Here is a 19,882-nt window from a genome sequence, read left to right on the forward strand (position 1 = left end):
TACTTGTTATGTTAGGTAGTAAATTCGAAACATACATGTAACATTTTTTATTTTAATTTTAACCATTTTAAGTATAAGGGCGGGTCAATCCATGATCCAACCCAATTATCCATTTACTCTAACATATATATATATATATATATATATATATTCAAATTAACTATATTTCTCGACCCGACAAACCAAACAAATCCAAATTAAGCATTATTATTATATGTAAATTAGTTAGTTAAAAAGTTGAACTTATATTGTTATATTGTTATGAATGTCGCATTCTTATCAAATTTTGTATTAAATTTAAAATATAATGTTTTATTAACATATTCAAATTTAACATTATTATTATATAATATATTTATATATATAAGTGTCCTCAAATGGTAAAATTTGAAAGAATATATCTGAAATATCAATCAGCCCCGGTAAAATACCCTAATTTGACAATTCAATTTTTAATTTTTATAACATTTTATAATATTTTATTAGGGACATATTTTTCAGACTTTACAATTTGGGATTTATTATTTTTTAAAGTTATAAAAAGGAAGTTTTATTTTAACGATTTCAAACGCCGATAATTTATTATTTACATAGTATTTATAAATAAATAAAAATACTCATGTCATTAATTTATTTAATGAATTAAAAATTTTAAACAACTAAATTTTTTATAATTGGTAATTTAAAATCTAAATTTAATGAAATTAGGTAATTAAATTAGTGACATTAATATTTTAAATAATATATAAAAAGTGTATAATTTAATTTTAATAATAAAAACAAATTATATAATTATATAATTTTATCAATAAAAAAGGAAGTGTAATATTTAAAAGGAAATTTTCAAAATCGGACTCAATAAAAAGGTACATTTAAAAGGTACATTTTTTATTTTATTTTATTGGTTAGAATAATAAAAAAAATTAAGATCCAAATGAAATATTTTCATTCCAAAAGAATGGGGGTTAAGAGAAAATATGGGTCCCACGCAAAAATTCCGAACCGCGTGGGCTTGTGTATATACCAGAGCAACCCACACGCCATGGAAATGGAAGCTACGTCAACGACGCCTACGCCGGCGTCTTTCCTCTTCTCTCTCTACAGAATCATTCGTATATCTCTTTCCGTATAGATATTCATCCACCATTTGGATCTCTCTCGTTTTCATAATTGACGGTGCCGCAATTCCTTCTCCGACCGATTCTTTCTACCTCTCTCCCTGTCTGCATTCACATTCACATTCAATCCGAAGATCTTCCTTCCGATCTTTTGTTTCTCAAATGTCGGTCAGTAATCTTACTCATTTCTCTAAGGATAACCGCACTTCATTCTTTCTTTCTTTCAGTTACTTGGCTAATTCTGTCAATATTGTAATTCTTCTTTCATTTGATGCTTTTTGATGGAATTTTCTACAAATAGCGCGTTGAGGTAAGAACATTTGAGCAAACAATATTGTAGATCAGACTTTGAGTTTGTTATAAGCTGTATCTTTGGATAAGAGACGTTTTGATTATGGATATGTGGTTGAAGTAGGAAACTAAGAAGAGTTTGTGTATTATCTGTGTGCTTAGATTGATCATAGCATGAAAAGAAGATCTCCATTGGAGAAAAAGGAAAAACAAAGAAAGTTATTAGTTGATCTGTCATTTGAGGCTATTGCATGAAAATTGCCTTGAAGGTATTGCTGTGATAGTATAATGAAGTTGAGGATTCAAAATTAGCATTAGAAAGAAGAAACTCCTTTAACAGTCATAGGTTACTCCCTTAATTGGACTTGGCTACCATTTTACTTGTTTTGGTAATTGACATGAAGTGATCAAGATCATATCATGTTCAAGATATTAGGTTTTGGCAAATTGCCAAACCACTTGCATTGACTGGAACATTAATCTAAATTGGAGCATTTTCACCAAAATGTTGTAGAGATTGGTGACTGGATGGCTGTTTTCATATGAGACCATTTTCAGTGAGAATACACATCCAACTTTTCTACCTTCAAAGAAATTGAAGTTCTTTCTTTATTTCTAATTGATTACTTGCAACCCATTTTCTCTCTTTCAGAGATTTAAATGTTGGTTTCTCAATCTCATGCTGTGTAACTAGCAGTAAAACCGATGCAATGTTCATGTACTCTTTGTATTTATTTACTTCCTAAAACACGATAGGAAGCAGAGGATTTACATATAAGTCTAGGTTTTTATTAATTGATGTTCATATAGTATGCATTGACATTTAAATTAGATTAAATGTCTAAGTTCTCTAAATTTGTCAAGTATTGAGTTGGTGGATTTCTTTGATTGTCAATTTGAAAAATATATAGTTCTTCAAAATTCCTGCTTATGGAAGACTGATTTCATATCCTGAAAACATATCTTATATGTCTCAGTATTTGAAACAGTCATTCCCCATTTGGAAAAACTTATAATTTATGTTTCTGTAACCCGATTCAGATAAGAAACAACTTGTAAATTTCTGGATTCAGTTATAAAAACTGAAAACAAAAATGATGGTATCTGAAAATTTCTAAAACTTTTCAGATATTCTGTCATGGAATCATAACATCATGTTCTATTATTGCTTGGCCACTGCAGATTAGAACAACCAAAGTGGACAATGTTTCTTTAGGTGCAACTCTACAAGACATTCAAGAGTTCTTTTCTTTTTCTGGGGATATTGAATATGTGGAATTCAAAAGGTTTCATGATTGGTTTTTGTTTAGTTCTTTTCATTTTTTTACTAATGAATTTTTATATAAATTTCTATCTTTTTTATATGTTTAGTGACACTGAGCGGTCCCAAACCGCATATGTTACTTTCAAGGACTCACAAGGTGCAGAAACTGCTGTCTTACTTTCGGTAATTCTCTCCTTTTGTTTTCTATTCAGTAAAATCCTAGATAAACATTACACTTGAGAAGTTGTTAGAAGACAATTGTAAATAATCTTTAATATCATGTTTAATACTTTCTAGGGAGCAACAATTGTCGATCAATCCGTCACAGTAACTCTAGATCCCGATTACCAACTTCCGCCAGCTGCTATACCACCAACACCTCCGGTGAATCACTTCGTCGCACTCAACAGTTAAAAAGAGAAAAATCACATTCATGACTTTATTTTTACTTTTTTTAAATCCTGCAGAAAACTGAGGACAGTGAGAACTCCGCATTATATAAAGCAGAGGACGTAGTAACAACAATGCTAGCCAAAGGTTACATCTTAGGAAAAGACGCCGCCAACAAAGCGAAATCTTTTGACGAAAAGCTCCAACTAACTTCCACTGCCTCTGCAACCGTTGTATCTTTAGACAAGAGAATCGGTCTGAGCGAGAAAATATGCATGGGAACGGCCGTTGTGAATGAGAAAGTTCGAGAGGTGGATCAGAAACTTTTGGTTTCGGAGAAAGCGAAAACTGCATTCGCAGTGGCTGAGCAGACTGTGAGTAGCGCTGGATCAGCGATTATGAAGAACAGGTATGTAACTGTAACCTGGTCCAAAACATTTTGTATAAAGGAGGGCAATAGCGACGAGAAATATTGTCGTTATTAATCACTTCTCCGTCACTAAAAGAAAATAGCCAAAAAAAATTAGCCCCTTACAGATTTTAAATCATAATATTAGGTTTATTCTTGAAAATTATAGGAGAGTCATTATTATTGTATTGAATTAACTACAACTAATTAGGTATGTGATGACTGGAGCGACATGGGTGGCGGGGGCATTTAGTAGAGTTGCACAAGCGGCGGAGGAAATTGGACAGCACACGAAGGAGAAAGTTGGGAAGGCGGAAGACGAGGAGAGGAGGAAAATGGTGGATGATTTCGCGAAAGTTCACTTAGCCGAGACACCTAAGGGATCAGAATCGGAGTCGGATGGGACTCGTGGTTTGGATTTCAAACCTGCAACTACTCAAAGTTTGGTTCTATAAGAGTTTTGATTCGGGTAAAGATACTTTGATCACTTACTTCTTGATTGCAGTTTGAAATTGTTTTATGTTTATTTCTTCTTGTTTTAGAATATAAAGTTTGGTTGTGTTAAAGAAAAAATTAAATAGAGAAATGATAATAACATATACATGAATATAGCTTTATTTATTTTTTATGTGTATAGTCTATATAAGTCAATTTTCCTTGAAATTGGAAACTTATAACCCATATTATATGCACATATTTATTTTGAAATAGGTAGCAAAATTAGTTATCTAAATAAACATTCTTACATGCTTTTCTTAAAATGGTAGTAGTAAGTACTAACAAATAGAAAAACAATATGGAAAATTGGTCACAACACGATATAGACACGAGCAAAACGAATATTAATTAGTTTATTTATTTAATTTAATTATATATTGAATTGAATTATAGTTTTCTTATAATATTAATTTTTAAATATTTAAATTTTAATAATTTTAATTATTATTAAGAAAGTGATAATAGGGAAACTACATTAATTGATCACATAGAAGAAGCTCTATTTATCTGTATGTGCATAAATTTTACTTTACCCTCTTAAGTCCTGATCATCTGTTCCTCATTGCCACTCCACCCTGCCCTCTTCTTTGTTTTTCAAATAAACATTACATAAATTTTGTCTTAATACTGTATGAGAAAACATGAAGCAAATATGAAATCTATTTACAATGCAACATGAACACAATGTGAACAGATACGAAAATATATTAATTATTTTTAATTATTTAATTTTAATTTATAAATTAAAATGAATTATAGTTTTATTATAATATTTATTTTTTAATATTTTAATTTTAATAATTTTAATTATTATTAATACATTAATTAATTAATATATAATAATAATAATTTAACTTTTATAAAATTATAATAATATATATTGTAATTATATAATATTTATTTTAATCTCCATTCATATTAAATTAATAAATAATTAGTTTTGAAAAGTATGGTTAAAGTAAGATTTTAGATTTTTTTTACCACAATATATATAGGTTTGTTTGGACACATATGTTAAAGGTTTCAATACACAAAGTAAATAACAAATATTTATTTTTTTAATAATTATTAATCCAGAAGTGTCGGATAGAGAGAAAGTGCAATATATATATTTATATACAAGTTGTATTTAATTTTTTTTAAAATAAAAACAGATAAGTTTAATAAATTATTTAGACATTAATTTTTTTTTTTTACAATTTATAACAATTAAATAATTATGTGTTAACAAATTATTTAAAAATATTTATATAAGACTAATTAAATTAAAATAATTAATTAATTTTGAACATAATTTCTATAATAATGAACTAATTCAATAATTACTATATTTAATACAAATAAATAAATATTTTATATTAAAACTAACTATAAATATTTTGGAAAATGGACACATTCAGGTCTATTTTAAAAAATTGAAGATAAAAAATAGACAATCCTGATAAACTAAATATACATTATTTTTTGTCCCAAATTTATAATATTTAAATTATTTTGTGTCAATAAATTATTTTGAAAATATTTATATAAAAACTAATAAAATTAAAATAATTTGAACATAACTTCCTATAATAATTAACTAATTAAATGATTATTATCTTTAATAAAATAAATAAATATGTTATTTTAAAAATAATATATTTATTTTAGAAAAACAATTAAAACCAAGTCAGCACATAAAAAAAACCTCCTTAACCATTTATTATCACATGTTTTACAATCAGTAGCCGAAGAGAATAAAAGTTCATTCGAAATTAATGTCCGTGCCTAAAAAAATATGAACTAATAATTAAGTTACAAACAAGTACACACTAAACATAGACAACTAGTATGAGTAATAATTATTTTATTTATCTCTAATTATTTAATTTAAAACTATTACAATTTTATTATAATATTAATTTTTAAATTGTGCTTAAACCATAATTATTATTTTTAATATATAATAAATATTTTCCAAAAAAAAAATATTAATTTTTAAATATTTAAAATTAATTAACTTTATAAATTTAATTATTATTAATACATTAATTAATAAATATATAATAATAATTTAAATTTTATAAATTATAATATTAAATAATATTAAATAAAAATAATATTATTAAATTTATTTTAATCTGGATTTATACTAAATTTTCATAATTATTTAGTTTTAAAAAGTATTACATTGTTGCATGTTATACAAAATAAAAAAGGAAAAAAAAGAATAAGTATATAAATATAATTATATTATTTATATTAAATTATTTAAAAGTATATATATTAATAATTTAAAATACAATATTATAATTAATTGACTTTTTATTTTTAAAATAATTCTATTAAATATTTTATTTTATTTTTAAAATGATTTATGCAATAATATTATGAAGAAAAGTCATACAAATATTACAAAATTAAAGTGTGTAGAGATCTTCGAAAAGGGTAATGAACTCTCCGACTAAATCTATCAGTTTTCCACATCAAACCTCGTATAATGTTAAGATAATAGTATTGTGAATGATCTACAAAAATTGTTTGAGATTGTTGAAGGTTTTACGATTTCTCTCAAACAAATTAAATTAAATTAAATTAACTGATCGAAACCAGTAGAATCAGAACCGGTAAAACCGACACCAATATAGATCGATTAATCGGTTTGTAAAATAATAAGTAAAAACGAACTTAACCGAACCAGTTAACATATTTGTAACACTGAATTAAAATCGATATTAATAATAATAATAAGACCATCTCTCCTTTTAACTCCAAGTGATTGCTATTTGAACTTTTAGCAGCAAAATTATCCTCCCATCTGCAATATAAGCATCACGACTCTTTCAATGTTGTTAATTAATTTTTAGAAGATCCTCTTAAGTCTAATTATTTCAATTAAACTAGTTGTCAGTTATCTATTTTCTTGTTTATTACAAAAATGCTTAAGTTCATATTTCAATTGCCCCATTCCATCGGGTCTATATTATTCTAATCTTATACAATCCTGCAAATAAAGAGGTAAGTTAATCACATTTTAGTATTTCTAGGCAAACATTTGAGCTTAAGACAACCATTATGGGACTTAAAATAGTCAGGAAATAAACCTAATTATATGTAGAGAAATGATTGGGAAAAGGAATTTGGGTGAAGGAATATGAGAGGGAATGATGTGGCTGGCTGAAAAAATCAAATAATTTCTCTCTCTTTCCTTCCATTTTTCTATTTTCCCAACTAATGAGGTGATGACACATCGTTCCCTCTCTCATTCCCTCCCCAAATTCTCTCTCTATCACTTCTCTTATATGTAATAATCTTAAATAACTTATTTCATATAAAGAAAATCTTTCACAATTATATATTCACATTCATTTTTTTAATTAATTATTCCACCTTCATATAGATAAGGAAAAATAATGAAAAATTATAGCTTACAAGACAACTTCGTAGAAAAATAGTTGAAAATTTAGTACTTCATGACTATATATATATATAATATATTAGTTTTACATTTTACCGCCTAGATACGAGTCTCGTATTTCATTCCTACTTGAATTTAGTATTTCCTTTTTGTGCTGAATTTTTTTTTTTCTAAACAAAAGTTTTTTGGAACTTGTTCGGATTGGATTCTTAAAAAAAACGAATGAGAAAAAAATGATGGTCGATGATTTTGAAAAAGTGATGATTATTTTTTATAAAAAAAATTAAATGATATTAATATATATAAATAAAATAAAAATTAATAATTTAAAATAAAAAATATTTTAGTTAATGATTTGAGTGATGTGATAGATAAGAGAGGAGTAAAATGATGTTTAATTTTGTTTTAGTTATTTTAAAAACAAACATAACTGAATATGAAAACAAAGTTTAAAAAAAATAATTATTTGTAATTTTCCCGGGAGGCAATGTAACCATATGCCAAGTTGTCAAAACAATGTACAACAATATTCTTGTAGAAACTTATGATAGCAATATGAATAAATGCTATGAAAATTATTTATTTAATTTAAAATTTATTTTTGTAGTGAAATATTTAATTTATAATTTGAATGAGTTAACTTTTTTTTTAATTTAAAACAATAAAGAATATAAAAGAAAATAATTATTACGTTTTATTTAATGAACAACTTTAAATAATTTCACTGTATACAAATTCATATACGAAACATTTAGTTTGTCTATAAGATCAGTGTATAAACAAACAATTAATATAGTTTAGAAATATCTCTTTTGGACGTTTTGATGGAATGGATGTTGTCGTTTGTGTGTTTTTATTTTAATTTGTGGCAATTTATGTCACAACTTGGACGGTAATAGATCCATTATGTTTCCCGTACATATCATCTATCGTGAACAAATGAAAAATTTATCAATTTTCAAATAATTAGTTATTTAGTCCAAAGAGTTCTCGCTAAAACAATAAATAAATTGTGACATATTTTGAAGCAGCACAAAAAATAACAACCACAATTCAAGAAATTTAGTACCATCAAAAACATATATAATTGAAACAAACCTTAAAAGTTAAATATTAATGCGTTCAAACTTGAACCACTTTGATATGAAATTGTTCATGCAAAACAAAAAATCTGGAGAATTAAGAAAAACCCATTTCAAATTTAACAATACTCAGATTAATTTATTCTTCTTCTTGGAACATCAAGAGAGACGATACTTTCCATACAAGTGTATACATCAAGACAAATACCAAGAAACTCAATTTCTTCATATGATTTCTGTTCAAAATTATACCAAACAAATTATCCATCAAAAAGAGTACTTTCTTACCCCATTTTGAATAAGTAATAGCTTTCACAGGGTAAAATGACCAGATAGATATTATTGGTTGTGAAATTGTAATCAATTTCGACCAATGTTTATTCTTCCCACCATATTCCTTAAGCAAAAATATATCCACATTCAATGAGTGGTAACGAAAGTTGCCGAAAGACATCCTTCTAAATTATCCAAATATAAATAGTAATACCATCATAAACATATATTAATTGAAACAAAGCTAAAATTCAAACATCAGTTTTTACAAACCTTAAAGTTAAAAATCATCACAATGTAGACAAATATAGCAACTATGAAGAAGTAAATTATTTGATAGATCTAAAAGCTCTGTTTTGATAGATCTAAAATGATTTGAAATGTTTGATATTACAATGAATTGCACTCCTATATATATATATAATTTTAATTATAACAAAAAAAATAATTTTTTTTGCAACGTTGGATAATTATAGTGAAGAAAATTTGTAACATTAGAATAATCATATACAAATCTAAGAAAAAGAAAAATTGTAACATCCGAGAAGTTTTTACATTTTCCTCGATGGTGAAATTACTTGGACTGAAATAACCGAAACCATAAAGGACAAAAATAAGAAGAGCTACTAAAATATAAAAACTACTTAGCAGAATATGGATCAATTCCAGATAGAAACCAACACTTGTCACAAAATAAGGTCTTAAAAAATTATAACATCGGAATAATGTCACAAAACATTGGAATAATCATGTACAAATCTAAGAAAAATAAAAATTGTAACATCGAAAAAGTTTTTGATAAAATTAATTAGACTGAAATAACCGAAACCAAAAAGGAAAAAAAAAAAAACAAGAAAGCTACAAAAACTGAAAAACTACTTAGCCAAATATGGATCAAACACACATCCGTCAATGTCATAAGGCTTAAAAATCACAACAAAGACAGAGCGACATAATTAACAAAGAAAATAAATCATTAATACATATTTGAACAAAATGAAAAACTACAGATTAAGTCTTAAGTTTAAATAAATGGCTAAGTGTGTTGTTATGATTTGAACAAAATGTCACTATAATCTTTCTTATTAAACTAATCCTTGTTGATGAATAAGAGATGTCATATGAAACCAACAAAATCAAGTACATAAAAATAGGTGATATGAGAAACAATCTTAGATTGAACAAGAAATTAAGAAGAAAAGAAACATAAAATAAACTAATGCAAAAGTTTGCAACTTGAACCACTTTGATATGAAATTGTTCGTGCAAAACCCGAAATCTGAAAAATTAAGAAAAACCCATTTCAAATTTCACAATCTATATTAGAATTGGGTTGCCTGGTACAGCTTCTGGTACAGCCTCAGGTATAGCTTCTGGAACATCAAGAGGGACAATACTTTCCATGCAAGTGTATACTTCATTTAATTCTTCTATACCAAGAAACATAATTTCCTCATCTGATTTATCTTCTAAATTATACCAAATAAGTCTCTCATAATCTATCAAAAACAGTAATTTCTTACCACATTTTGAATAAGCAATAGCTTTCACAGTGTTAAAGGACCCATCGTAAAAGGACCCTAAAGATATTAATGGTTGTGAAATTGTAATCAATTTCGACCAATGTTCATTTTTCCCACCATATTCCTTAAGCAAAAATATATCCACATTCGATGATGAGTAGTGGTAACGACAAGTTGCCGAAAGACATCCTTCTAAATTATTCAAATATAAATAGTAATAAGAATCACTTAACTTAGGCAGTGAAATTACTCTGTATATCTCTGTCCCAAGATCAAAGGCAACAATCGATCTTTTCTTTCCTGATCCCACTTTTGAGATCCAGTGCATAGCTCCACATATTATGGAGTCTCCAATGCTCTTCAACTTCGGATGGTAAGAAAACTTCTTTGGACTATGCCAGGAATTTGATTTCAAACTATAAACTTTAATTTCATAATCTTTAATGCCTTTTCTTACTCTAAAAAACATAAGTTTCACCACCTTGTAATCATTATTGGTGTTGTCGTAACCAAATCGATAAACCCATGAGTTTAAATTGTCACTAGTAGATACAGGAAGAGGAAGTTGTATAGACTTTTTTGTTGATGGATTCCATAAGAAGACATTTTTCATTATACCGTGTATTGTAATGCAAAGCAATCCATCACAAGAACCGCAAATCGAAATGCCATAATATGGATACCTCAAAATGTCATAATATGGATACCTCGATATTAAGTAATCAATCTCCACCGGTCGAACAAAGCCCTCGTCTTCGAAGTCTTCAAGGGAATTAAAATCAACCCTAAAGAGATTGTAATCACTCAGGAAGAGGCTAAGGTTGCTCTTGGATTGAACTGATCGGTTCAAATGCAATTTGACAAAATAGGGACTACTGATTAAGGCAAGCCAGGATTTACATACACATTTGAAACGGAACAGATCCTTAACGGACAATCGACAAAGAATCTTTTCTAAAATCTCATCCGGTAATTGCACCATCTTTTACAGACTGAACAATGCAAGAAAAAAATGAAATCAGGGAAGAACAATTAACCAAATTGAAGAACGAAGGTTGGGAATGGGAAGAATTGAAAAAAAGAAGAAGAAGTAATTAGGGTTACAGATGTTGGGCCTAATTGTTTTTTATTTTTATTTTTTGAGATTGGGTAATAAGGTAATTGGGTCTGTCCAAATTAGGGGCTAGTTGGGCTTATCTTTCATACTACTATAATAGTGAATATATTTGAATGCATTACAACAAGTTTTACTTTTTGATTGTAAAAAAAATAAAAAATACTTACTGACCGTTGACTAAACAAATGTTGCTGATAATGAGAATTATGCACGGTTGATCTATAAAATTTTAAGGGCCTAACTGAATAATAATAGTACAAAATATTTAGAAACTTGAATAATAAAAAAATTATAGTGTATAAAACATTTGATATCCGAAATTCAATACAATTACATGCGCGTTGACAAGATTGTGAACAACATTTGTGTAGAAAAGTTAAATTAAAATGTATCATTTGAAATCCAAGACTTATAATAATAATATTAATAATAAATAAAAGTTTGAATTCTCAATAATAATTAATAAATCTTATTGTGATATTGAAAGAATTGTCTTCAAGACAACTCATTCTAAGTTGTGCATTTTCACAGCATTTTCTACTTCTTGGTCTTCATCATTTTTAGTAATTAAACCATGAGCAATGCACTTATGCACTACAGATCAATTTATTTTCTTTCAATTTCAATATTAATCTTCGAGATACCATGTTATTAAAATACTTTCAAAAATAAAAATAAAAAGTGTCATTGAAAATGCTAGCATCTAATCAAACTTCTTATCAAGAGATAGAGTGAGATCATAGATTCATAATAACTCAACCTTCTAATTTTCTAGTTTTCTTTTGTTGAGAAATACTCTCCAAGATTTGACGAAATCCAAAAACATTAGACAAGACGAATAAGAAGAAGACACAAGATTTGATATCGGAGTTCAGCCCAAATCGGAGTTCAGCCCAAATCAGACCTACGTCTCCGTCAAGCTCAGCTTGGAGCTTGATTCTACTATAGAAAAAAATATATCAGATTACAATCACTCACACATTATCTTTCCTTTACTACACACCTTTCTTTGCAAGAATTCTTCACCAAAATCTCTCAAAAAAAGTAATATCACTAAAGAAAAGAAAAACAGAATACCCAAAGACTTAACCACCTATCCTCTTATATAACAACATAAAATGAATGACCCGGTTTTTATAATTAATTAAACCGGACCAAAAACAGCTCAAACACCGGTTCAACCCAAAATCAACATCTTTTTATGAGAATCAAAATCTTAAACATTTTTATTGAGTCTTAAGTTTAAATGAATGGTTAAGTGTGTTGTTATGATTTGAACAAAACAAAATGTCACTATAATCTTTCTTATTGAACTAATCCTTGTTGATGAATAAGAGATGTCATATGAAAATATATTCATGATCAGGCCAACAAAATCAAGTACATAAAACTATGTGATATGAGGAACAATCTTAGCTTGAACAAGAAATTAAGAAGAAAAGAAACATAAAATAAATACTAATGCAAAAGTTCGCAACTTGAACAACTTTGATATGAAATTGTTAATGCAAAACCCAAAATTTGAAGAATTAAGAAAAACCCATTTCAAATTTCACAATTTATATTAAATTTGGGTTAGCTGGTACAGCTTCTGGAACATCAAGAGAGACAATACTTTCCATGCAAGTGTATACTTCATCTAAGTCTTCTATACCAAGAAACATAATTTCCTCATCTGATTTATCTTCTAAATTATACCAAATAAGTCTCTCATAATCCATCAAAAACAGTACTTTCTTACCACATTTTGAATAAGCAATAGCTTTCACAGTGTAAAAGGACCCGATAGATATTAATGGTTGTGAAATTGTAATCAATTTCGACCAATGTTCATTCTTCCCACCATATTCTTTAAGCAAAAATATATCCACATTCGATGAGTGGTAACTACAAGTTGCCGAAAGACATCCTTCTAAATTATCCAAATATAAATAGTAATAAGAATCACTTAACTCGGGCAGTGAAATTACTCTGTATATCTCTGTCCCAAGATCAAAGGCAACAATTGATCTTTTCTTTTCCGATCCCACTTTTGAGATCCAGTGCATAGCTCCACATGTTATGGAATCTCCAATGCTCTTCAACTTAGGACAATAAGGAAACTTCTTTGGAATATGCCAGGAATTAGATTTCAAACTATAAACCTTAATCTCATAATCTTCAATGCTTTCTCTTATTTTAAAAAACATAAGTTTCACCACCTTATAATCATTATTGGTGTTGTCGTAACCAAATCGATAAACAAACGAGTTTAATTTGTCAGCAGTAGATACAGCAGTAGATACAGGAGGAGGAAGAGGAAGTTGTATAGACTTTTTTGTTGATGGATTCCATAAAAATACATTTTTCATAATATCATGTATTGACATGCAAAGCAAGCCATCACAAGAACCACAAATCGAAATTTCATAATATGGATACCTCGATGCTAAGTAATCAATCTCCACCGGTCGAAGAAAGCCCTCTTCTTTGAAGTCTTCGAGTGAATTAAAATCAACTCTAAAAAGATGGTAATCCCTCAAGAAGAGGCTAAGGTTGCTCTTGGTTTGAACTGATCGGTTCAGGTGCAATTTGACAAAATAGGGGCTACTGATTAGGGTAAACCAAGATTTAGATACACATTTGAAACGGAACAGATCTTTAACAGATAATCGACAAAGAATCTTTTCTAGAATCTCATCCGGTAATTGCACCATTTTTCTACCAACTGAACAATGCAAAAAGAAAACGAAATCAGGGAAGAACAATTAACCAAATTGAAGAACAAGAAAAATAACAAGAAGCATGATTGATAAAAAAAAAAGAAAGAGTAATTAGGGTTACAGATGTTGGGCCTAATTGTTTATTTTTATTTTTTGGGAATGGGTAATAAAGTAATTGGGTCTGTCCAGATTAGGGGCTAGTTGGGCTTATCTCTTATAATTTATATAATTATAAGCTTTCGGACTTATTACTCAAAACTGCATAATAATATAGTGAATAATTTTTAGAAAAATGAAAAATTTATCTAAAAAATTAGAAAAAACATGTCAACGAATCAACGTGGCATACCATGTGGGTAGAAGAGAAACTTTTAAAAATATTCGAAACGTTTATTTCGGTACCGAAACGTACGTGGGTAGGAGGAAGAAGATTAAAAATGTCCCGAAAAGCTCTTTTCGGGACTCAAAACGGTCATTTCGGGGGCCAAAAACGGTGATTTCGGATCCCAAAACGGTCATTTCAGGTCCCGAAATGAGAGTTTTCAGGACCTTGGGACAACTTAACCAGTCACGTCGGATTCGTGGACTCGCTTTCGCTAATTTTTTCATTAAGTTTATCATTTCTCTATTTTCTTATGCAATACAACAAGTTTTAAAAACTTGGTTGATTGTAAAAAAAAGAATTTACTGACGTTGACTAAACAAATGTTGTTGAACTTGCAATGGTAACATTTTAGGGTCGCTTTAGATAGGCTGGTAATGAGAATTAAGCACGGATGACGGACATTTAAGGGTGAAAATAAATGAACTCTAGCTCTTCTTTTTGGTGTGGAAAAACATTAATGGTCTTATCACAATAAACCTTCATGGGTGAAAATAATAATTGTATAATAAAAAAATTGTAATGTATAAAACATTTTAAATCCAAGATTTAATGAATTACGTGATGTGAGAAATGAATCCAAATTTTCGGATGACTGACCCATATAGTCTAGTATAACGTTTTTCTGACCAAATATTTTTCGGATGACTGACCGTATAATCAATTTCAATATTCGATCTTTAAGACACCGTGTTATTAAAATGGTTTTATCTTTCAAAAATAAAAGTATCATTAGGAATTATAGTACCTAATCAAACTTCTTATCAAGTGATAAAGTGAAATCATAATAACTCAATCTTCCTTTTTTTTTTTTTTTTTAATGAGAATCAAAATCTTAAATAATTTTAATTTGACACTTATACTATTATAGTAAATTGTGTCAAACTAATTTTGTAATAATATAGATAATATATATTCAAATTATTTTTATTATATATATATATATTTTTTTTTTTTCAAATATAGGAATTATAATTGAATTGTCATTCTATAATTTTTACAATATCAATTCTAATTATAATTCTTTGATTTAATGAATGTTGAGTATAAGAGGCAGAGGTCAACTATGTACATTGCCTCTTTTAATTGCAGAGAACATGTGACATGCCTACACATAATTATATAATTGCTGAAAACTTTATTGATAATAGAAGAAAAATAGCTAGAAAATATAAGGGTATTATAATTATATAATCATATTTTTAATTATTATTTGATTTTGAATAAACAACAATACAATTTTAAAGAAACAAACATAAATTTAATTCTAATTGTGAATGTATCATCATGTGACCCAGATACAAATATATAAATAATTGTGGACGATACATATTTTATTCAATCAATGGAACAATTATGTTGCTTTATATATGTAAAAACAAATACAAAACAAGCTAAAATTGAAATTAATTCGTTTATCAAATATTCATACCTGAAAACAAATACAGAAAACATTATTAATAAAACTTAATCTACAGAGATGAAATGGAAGTGTAAGAAGTATATAATTCTGTATTTACCTTTTCTGCAATCCCTTCCTCTTCCTCTTGCAATAGGATATCTACATGGAAGTTTCTATGACCAAGTCTTGCTCGAAGGGAACGTAAAAGTGCGATAACATCGTCTGCTTCTTCTGAGAACAGCAACTTAGGACAATTCCTGATATACAAGCTCTGAAGTGAATCTATATTGAGGCTTCCAAATTCATCCACTGATATCGTCAACTCGGGGCAATCCTCAATATGCAAATTTGTGAGAGAGTTGAGGTTCATGACACCTCTACTCGGTTTTCCTCCAAGAGACACTAATTCCTTACAATCTGAAATGCGTAAGGTTTGCAGAGAAGGGAGTTGCATTACCACTCCCTCATCAACCAAACAACTTAACATGAAGGGCCACATAATCTTCATATGTCGAAGAGATTGGAAAGTTAATCTTCTTCCTTGTGCTTCATTAAATAAAACAATTCTATTCGATGTATGAAGATTCAGATGTGTGAGACCACTGAGATTTGAGATGCTATATAACAGTTCATCAGAACAATAACCTTCAATAGTTAGTATTTTGAGTGATTCAAAATGTGGCAATGTATGTAGTTTTGGGCAATAAAATATCTCAATCTCGCATAGATTAGGGAATGCTTTAGTGATACTGCAACAGTTTGGAGAATCCAATTCTGTCATATTCCTCATGTGACGAATCTCCAATCTCTCTAACAAAGGGAATACTACCATTCCATTGTCATCACTACTATCATCAGTGTTCATGTTGTTGTTGATGGGGAATATGTGCTTCACATTTCCCAAACTGAACAGCTCAAGGTGTGTTAGAGAACCAGCTGACTTTCCTACTAGTTTGGGGACATTCACACCTTTGTAATTCCATATTCTCAACGCCTTAAGACTCGTCGTCGGCACGTCAAGAGCTTCACCCATTTCCTCATGTCTTTTCTTCATCTCATAAGTATCACGCTCATAAGTCCATTTTAACTCCAACCTATTGATATTTAACCTTTTAACAGCAAAAATTATCCCCCATTTTGCAATAGATGTATCATTAACTCTTTCAAGATTCATAATTCCCAAAGATCCTTTGATATCCAATTCTTTTAATTCATCTAGTTGGCAATGATCCATTTCATTTCCTATCACAAACAAGTTTAATGTCTTGAGGCGTTTCAATTGCCCCATCCCACGAGGCATGTATTGTAACTCATTGCACCCCTCCAAATAAAAATGTCGCAGGTTAATTAAGTCTTTTGTATTTCTAGGCAAACTTTTTAAGTTGCTACACCAAGTGAGGTTCAGAGTCTGTAAGTTCAAGAGATCACAAATATTATCAGGTAACGTTGCTATCCTACTAAAGGAAAGGTCTAGGTATCTAAGATGTTTTAGATATCCCACGTAACGTAGAGCAATATTAGCGACATTGGGGTCTACTTGAAGGACACGTAAAGATAGGTATTTCTTCAAGTCACTAAAAATCTCGTGCAAGACATTCAAACTATGAAAGTTTGTGTGATATAGTATTATTGATTGCAAGCTTTTATCGCAACCTATTTTGTCAGGATAACGAAACGGTGCTTTTTCCATTTTTTTATTAACCATTACTGTTATGTGACGAATTTCTAGTTCAGAAACATAACTTGAACTCTTAGCACCTATGATATGGCTTTCACCTTCCATCACATATTGAGCAAGATCGTGCATAAGGTCATGCATCTTACATGTTGTCTCTGTTTGGTCTTGAAAAAATGATCTCCAACACAACTCATTCCAAATTGTATTTCCAGAATCTTCTAGCTCTTGATTTTCAGTTGTAGGAATTAAATCGTGGGCCATCCACATTTGGATCAAATTTTTTTTTTCAATTTTAGTATTCTTAGGAAATATAGAACAATAAGCAAAGCATCTTCTCAAATGATAAGGGAGATCATAATAACTCAACCTTATTCTGCACCATTCATTCTCATCACTAATCTCTTTCTTCTCCTTATCTCTCCCATATACTTTACTACTAGAAAGAGACATGGTTTGAAAATGTAACTTTGTGCTCTCTAAATAAATTTGATCAAGTTTCTCTTGAACATCCTTAATTTTGAAACCAATTTCACGACGCGACCAAGTGTTGCTAAAAGGATGGGTGATAAATTAGTTGGTTACCTGGATCCAGGTTGAAGAGGAGGCATTAAGACTTTTGACTTGAAGACGAAGATCTTCAAAGGTGCACTCATCCATGATGTCTCGAACCTCGTATGCTACATATTTGAGATTCCGCAACCAATCTTTCGTTTGTTTGTCCTTCTCATGCACATTCTTTCTCTCAGCATCCTCAAGTACGGCAGTAATTGAAGATAGAGTGCTCGATAGCTTTTGAAACTCATTCTCAAAACTCCAAAACAAGGAGAACTCATCCTTAATCAGAGGTACCAAGTTTGAAAGCAAACCGTTGATTAGAGCTGCATCAACCATGATGGTAATTGATTACTCTCTCAATAAATCAGATGAATAAACTTATCACAAATGTTAAATCACATATATTTGAATAATCAGATGAATGAACATAAATTGAAATAAATCACATACAAAATGAACCACACTTTCCGTGTGGACCATAGCATGCATGACCCACAATTTGTTTTGAAATTTCTGAGAATTAATTATTGACAGATCTTAACTTATAAGTTAACAAAATTTCTTTTATATTAGCATAAATTAATCTATTCTCACATCACATGAAGAATTAAGTATAAATTAATATTGGCTTATAATTTTATTTCAAATCAAATATCAACAACTTACTGATTAAACTCTTTAGGTACTAATTCTATTTAATAACTATTTATATTGTGTTTTAATAACTACTAAATTTATATTCAAATTCTATTGGAGGTCCAATACTATTTTACCAAGTCTTCTTTTTGTTGTTGTCATATTAGGAATTTAGGAGAGCACCCCTTTGTTGACTTTCAAATTTAATAATTAGGTATACAATACCATCGATTAGTGGGACATCTTTTTTTCATAACATTAATTTCCACATAGAAAGAAAACATTTCACAATTATATATTCATTTCATTATTTATTAATTGTTTAAACTTCTTAGTGTCTAAGGAAAAATAATGAAAATTGTAGCTTACATAACAACATGATGAAAATAGTTGAAGATTCAAACTCATGACTTTGTAAATATGAGTTTTACATTTTACAACGTAGCTATATATGAGTATCCAATCACCATCTTTCATTCCTACTTGACTCTAGCACTCCCCTTTTTGTGTGGATTGTTTTTTCTAAACCAAAGTTTTCTAACTCACAATAATAGTTGAAGGGCCTAACTGAATATGAAAACAAAGTTTAGGAACTTTATAATAAAAAAAATAGTTATTTGTAGTTTTCCCTCAAGTCTATGGTCTTTGCAAACATGTATAAGGATGAATCCAGGAATTTAAGTTCAGCTCGTCTTAAAAAAATATTTGGATGGGCTCAAGAAAATATTGGAAAAGATTTATGAATAAAAAAAAGTGAATAAAAGTACATTTTATCCATTTTTTAAATAATTATATAAATAAATAATGAATTAAATTATAAAATAAAATAAAATTAATGAGTTGTGTCCCTAAACCCTAAAATAAAAAATATTCGGTCACCGAACCCTAACATAAATCTGCCCTGACCCATTTCAAGTGGTCCAAACTCCAAACAATGGACAACACTCTTGTAGAGAAATTAAATTACAATGTATAAAACCTTTTTTTATAACTTGAATTTAACTGATTTTTTTTGGTAGGGTTTTCACAGTTGAGAATTTGTTATGTAATTGATTTATTTTTGAAATGGCTAGCATTTCCCCATAGTTATGCCCTTCAAAGTTCAAACTAAAACGTTTTTTGTTGAGATATTTATGTAAACTAAAAACATAATTTGTGTGTAGAA

At 28.7% G+C, this 19,882-nt stretch overlaps 4 protein-coding genes across 4 annotated transcripts; 1 reads left to right on the forward strand and 3 right to left on the reverse strand.

The window, feature by feature from the left end:
* Nucleotides 1–1,063: 1,063 nt before the first annotated feature.
* On the forward strand, nt 1,064–4,078 carry LOC124942032 (binding partner of ACD11 1-like). The gene is made up of 6 exons (XM_047482437.1): nt 1,064–1,286; nt 2,592–2,695; nt 2,781–2,856; nt 2,971–3,057; nt 3,141–3,472; nt 3,684–4,078. Exons 1-6 carry the CDS (start codon nt 1,281–1,283, stop codon nt 3,925–3,927), a joined length of 849 nt encoding a protein of 282 aa, XP_047338393.1. The 5' UTR covers nt 1,064–1,280; the 3' UTR covers nt 3,928–4,078.
* A 5,651-nt stretch (nt 4,079–9,729) lies between these two features.
* On the reverse strand, nt 9,730–11,283 carry LOC124943977 (F-box/kelch-repeat protein At3g06240-like). Its single transcript, XM_047484428.1, has 2 exons — nt 10,246–11,283; nt 9,730–10,152 (listed from the first exon to the last, which is right to left on the reverse strand). Exons 1-2 carry the CDS (start codon nt 11,225–11,227, stop codon nt 10,040–10,042), a joined length of 1,095 nt encoding a protein of 364 aa, XP_047340384.1. The 5' UTR covers nt 11,228–11,283; the 3' UTR covers nt 9,730–10,039.
* Nucleotides 11,284–12,763: 1,480 nt separating this feature from the next.
* LOC124944005 (F-box protein CPR1-like) lies at nt 12,764–14,106 on the reverse strand. The gene has a single exon (XM_047484466.1). The coding sequence runs from the start codon at nt 14,056–14,058 to the stop codon at nt 12,922–12,924; it is 1,137 nt and encodes a 378-aa protein (XP_047340422.1). The 5' UTR covers nt 14,059–14,106; the 3' UTR covers nt 12,764–12,921.
* Nucleotides 14,107–15,737: 1,631 nt separating this feature from the next.
* LOC124942242 (putative disease resistance protein RGA3) lies at nt 15,738–17,976 on the reverse strand. Its single transcript, XM_047482703.1, has 2 exons — nt 15,967–17,976; nt 15,738–15,878 (listed from the first exon to the last, which is right to left on the reverse strand). The coding sequence occupies exons 1-2, from the start codon at nt 17,974–17,976 to the stop codon at nt 15,873–15,875; spliced, it is 2,016 nt and encodes a 671-aa protein (XP_047338659.1). The 3' UTR covers nt 15,738–15,872.
* Nucleotides 17,977–19,882: the final 1,906 nt, after the last annotated feature.

The sequence above is a fragment of the Impatiens glandulifera genome, chromosome 6 (assembly GCF_907164915.1).
Source record: "Impatiens glandulifera chromosome 6, dImpGla2.1, whole genome shotgun sequence".
Taxonomy (NCBI): domain Eukaryota; kingdom Viridiplantae; phylum Streptophyta; class Magnoliopsida; order Ericales; family Balsaminaceae; genus Impatiens; species Impatiens glandulifera.

Excerpts from the sequence above, each read along its gene's own strand:
- LOC124942032 (XM_047482437.1), top strand. Across the intron at positions 2,696-2,780 it reads GAATATGTGGAATTCAAAAG|TGACACTGAGCGGTCCCAAA; the intron begins GTTTCATGATTG and ends TTATATGTTTAG. Across the intron at positions 2,857-2,970 it reads AAACTGCTGTCTTACTTTCG|GGAGCAACAATTGTCGATCA; the intron begins GTAATTCTCTCC and ends AATACTTTCTAG.
- LOC124943977 (XM_047484428.1), bottom strand. The coding sequence starts at position 11,227 with ATGGTGCAATTACCGGATGAGATTTTAGAAAAGATTCTTTGTCGATTG. Across the intron at positions 10,153-10,245 it reads TATTGCTTATTCAAAATGTG|AAGAATTAAATGAAGTATAC; the intron begins GTAAGAAATTAC and ends TTCTTGGTATAG.
- LOC124944005 (XM_047484466.1), bottom strand. The coding sequence starts at position 14,058 with ATGGTGCAATTACCGGATGAGATTCTAGAAAAGATTCTTTGTCGATTA.
- LOC124942242 (XM_047482703.1), bottom strand. The coding sequence starts at position 17,976 with ATGTCTCTTTCTAGTAGTAAAGTATATGGGAGAGATAAGGAGAAGAAA.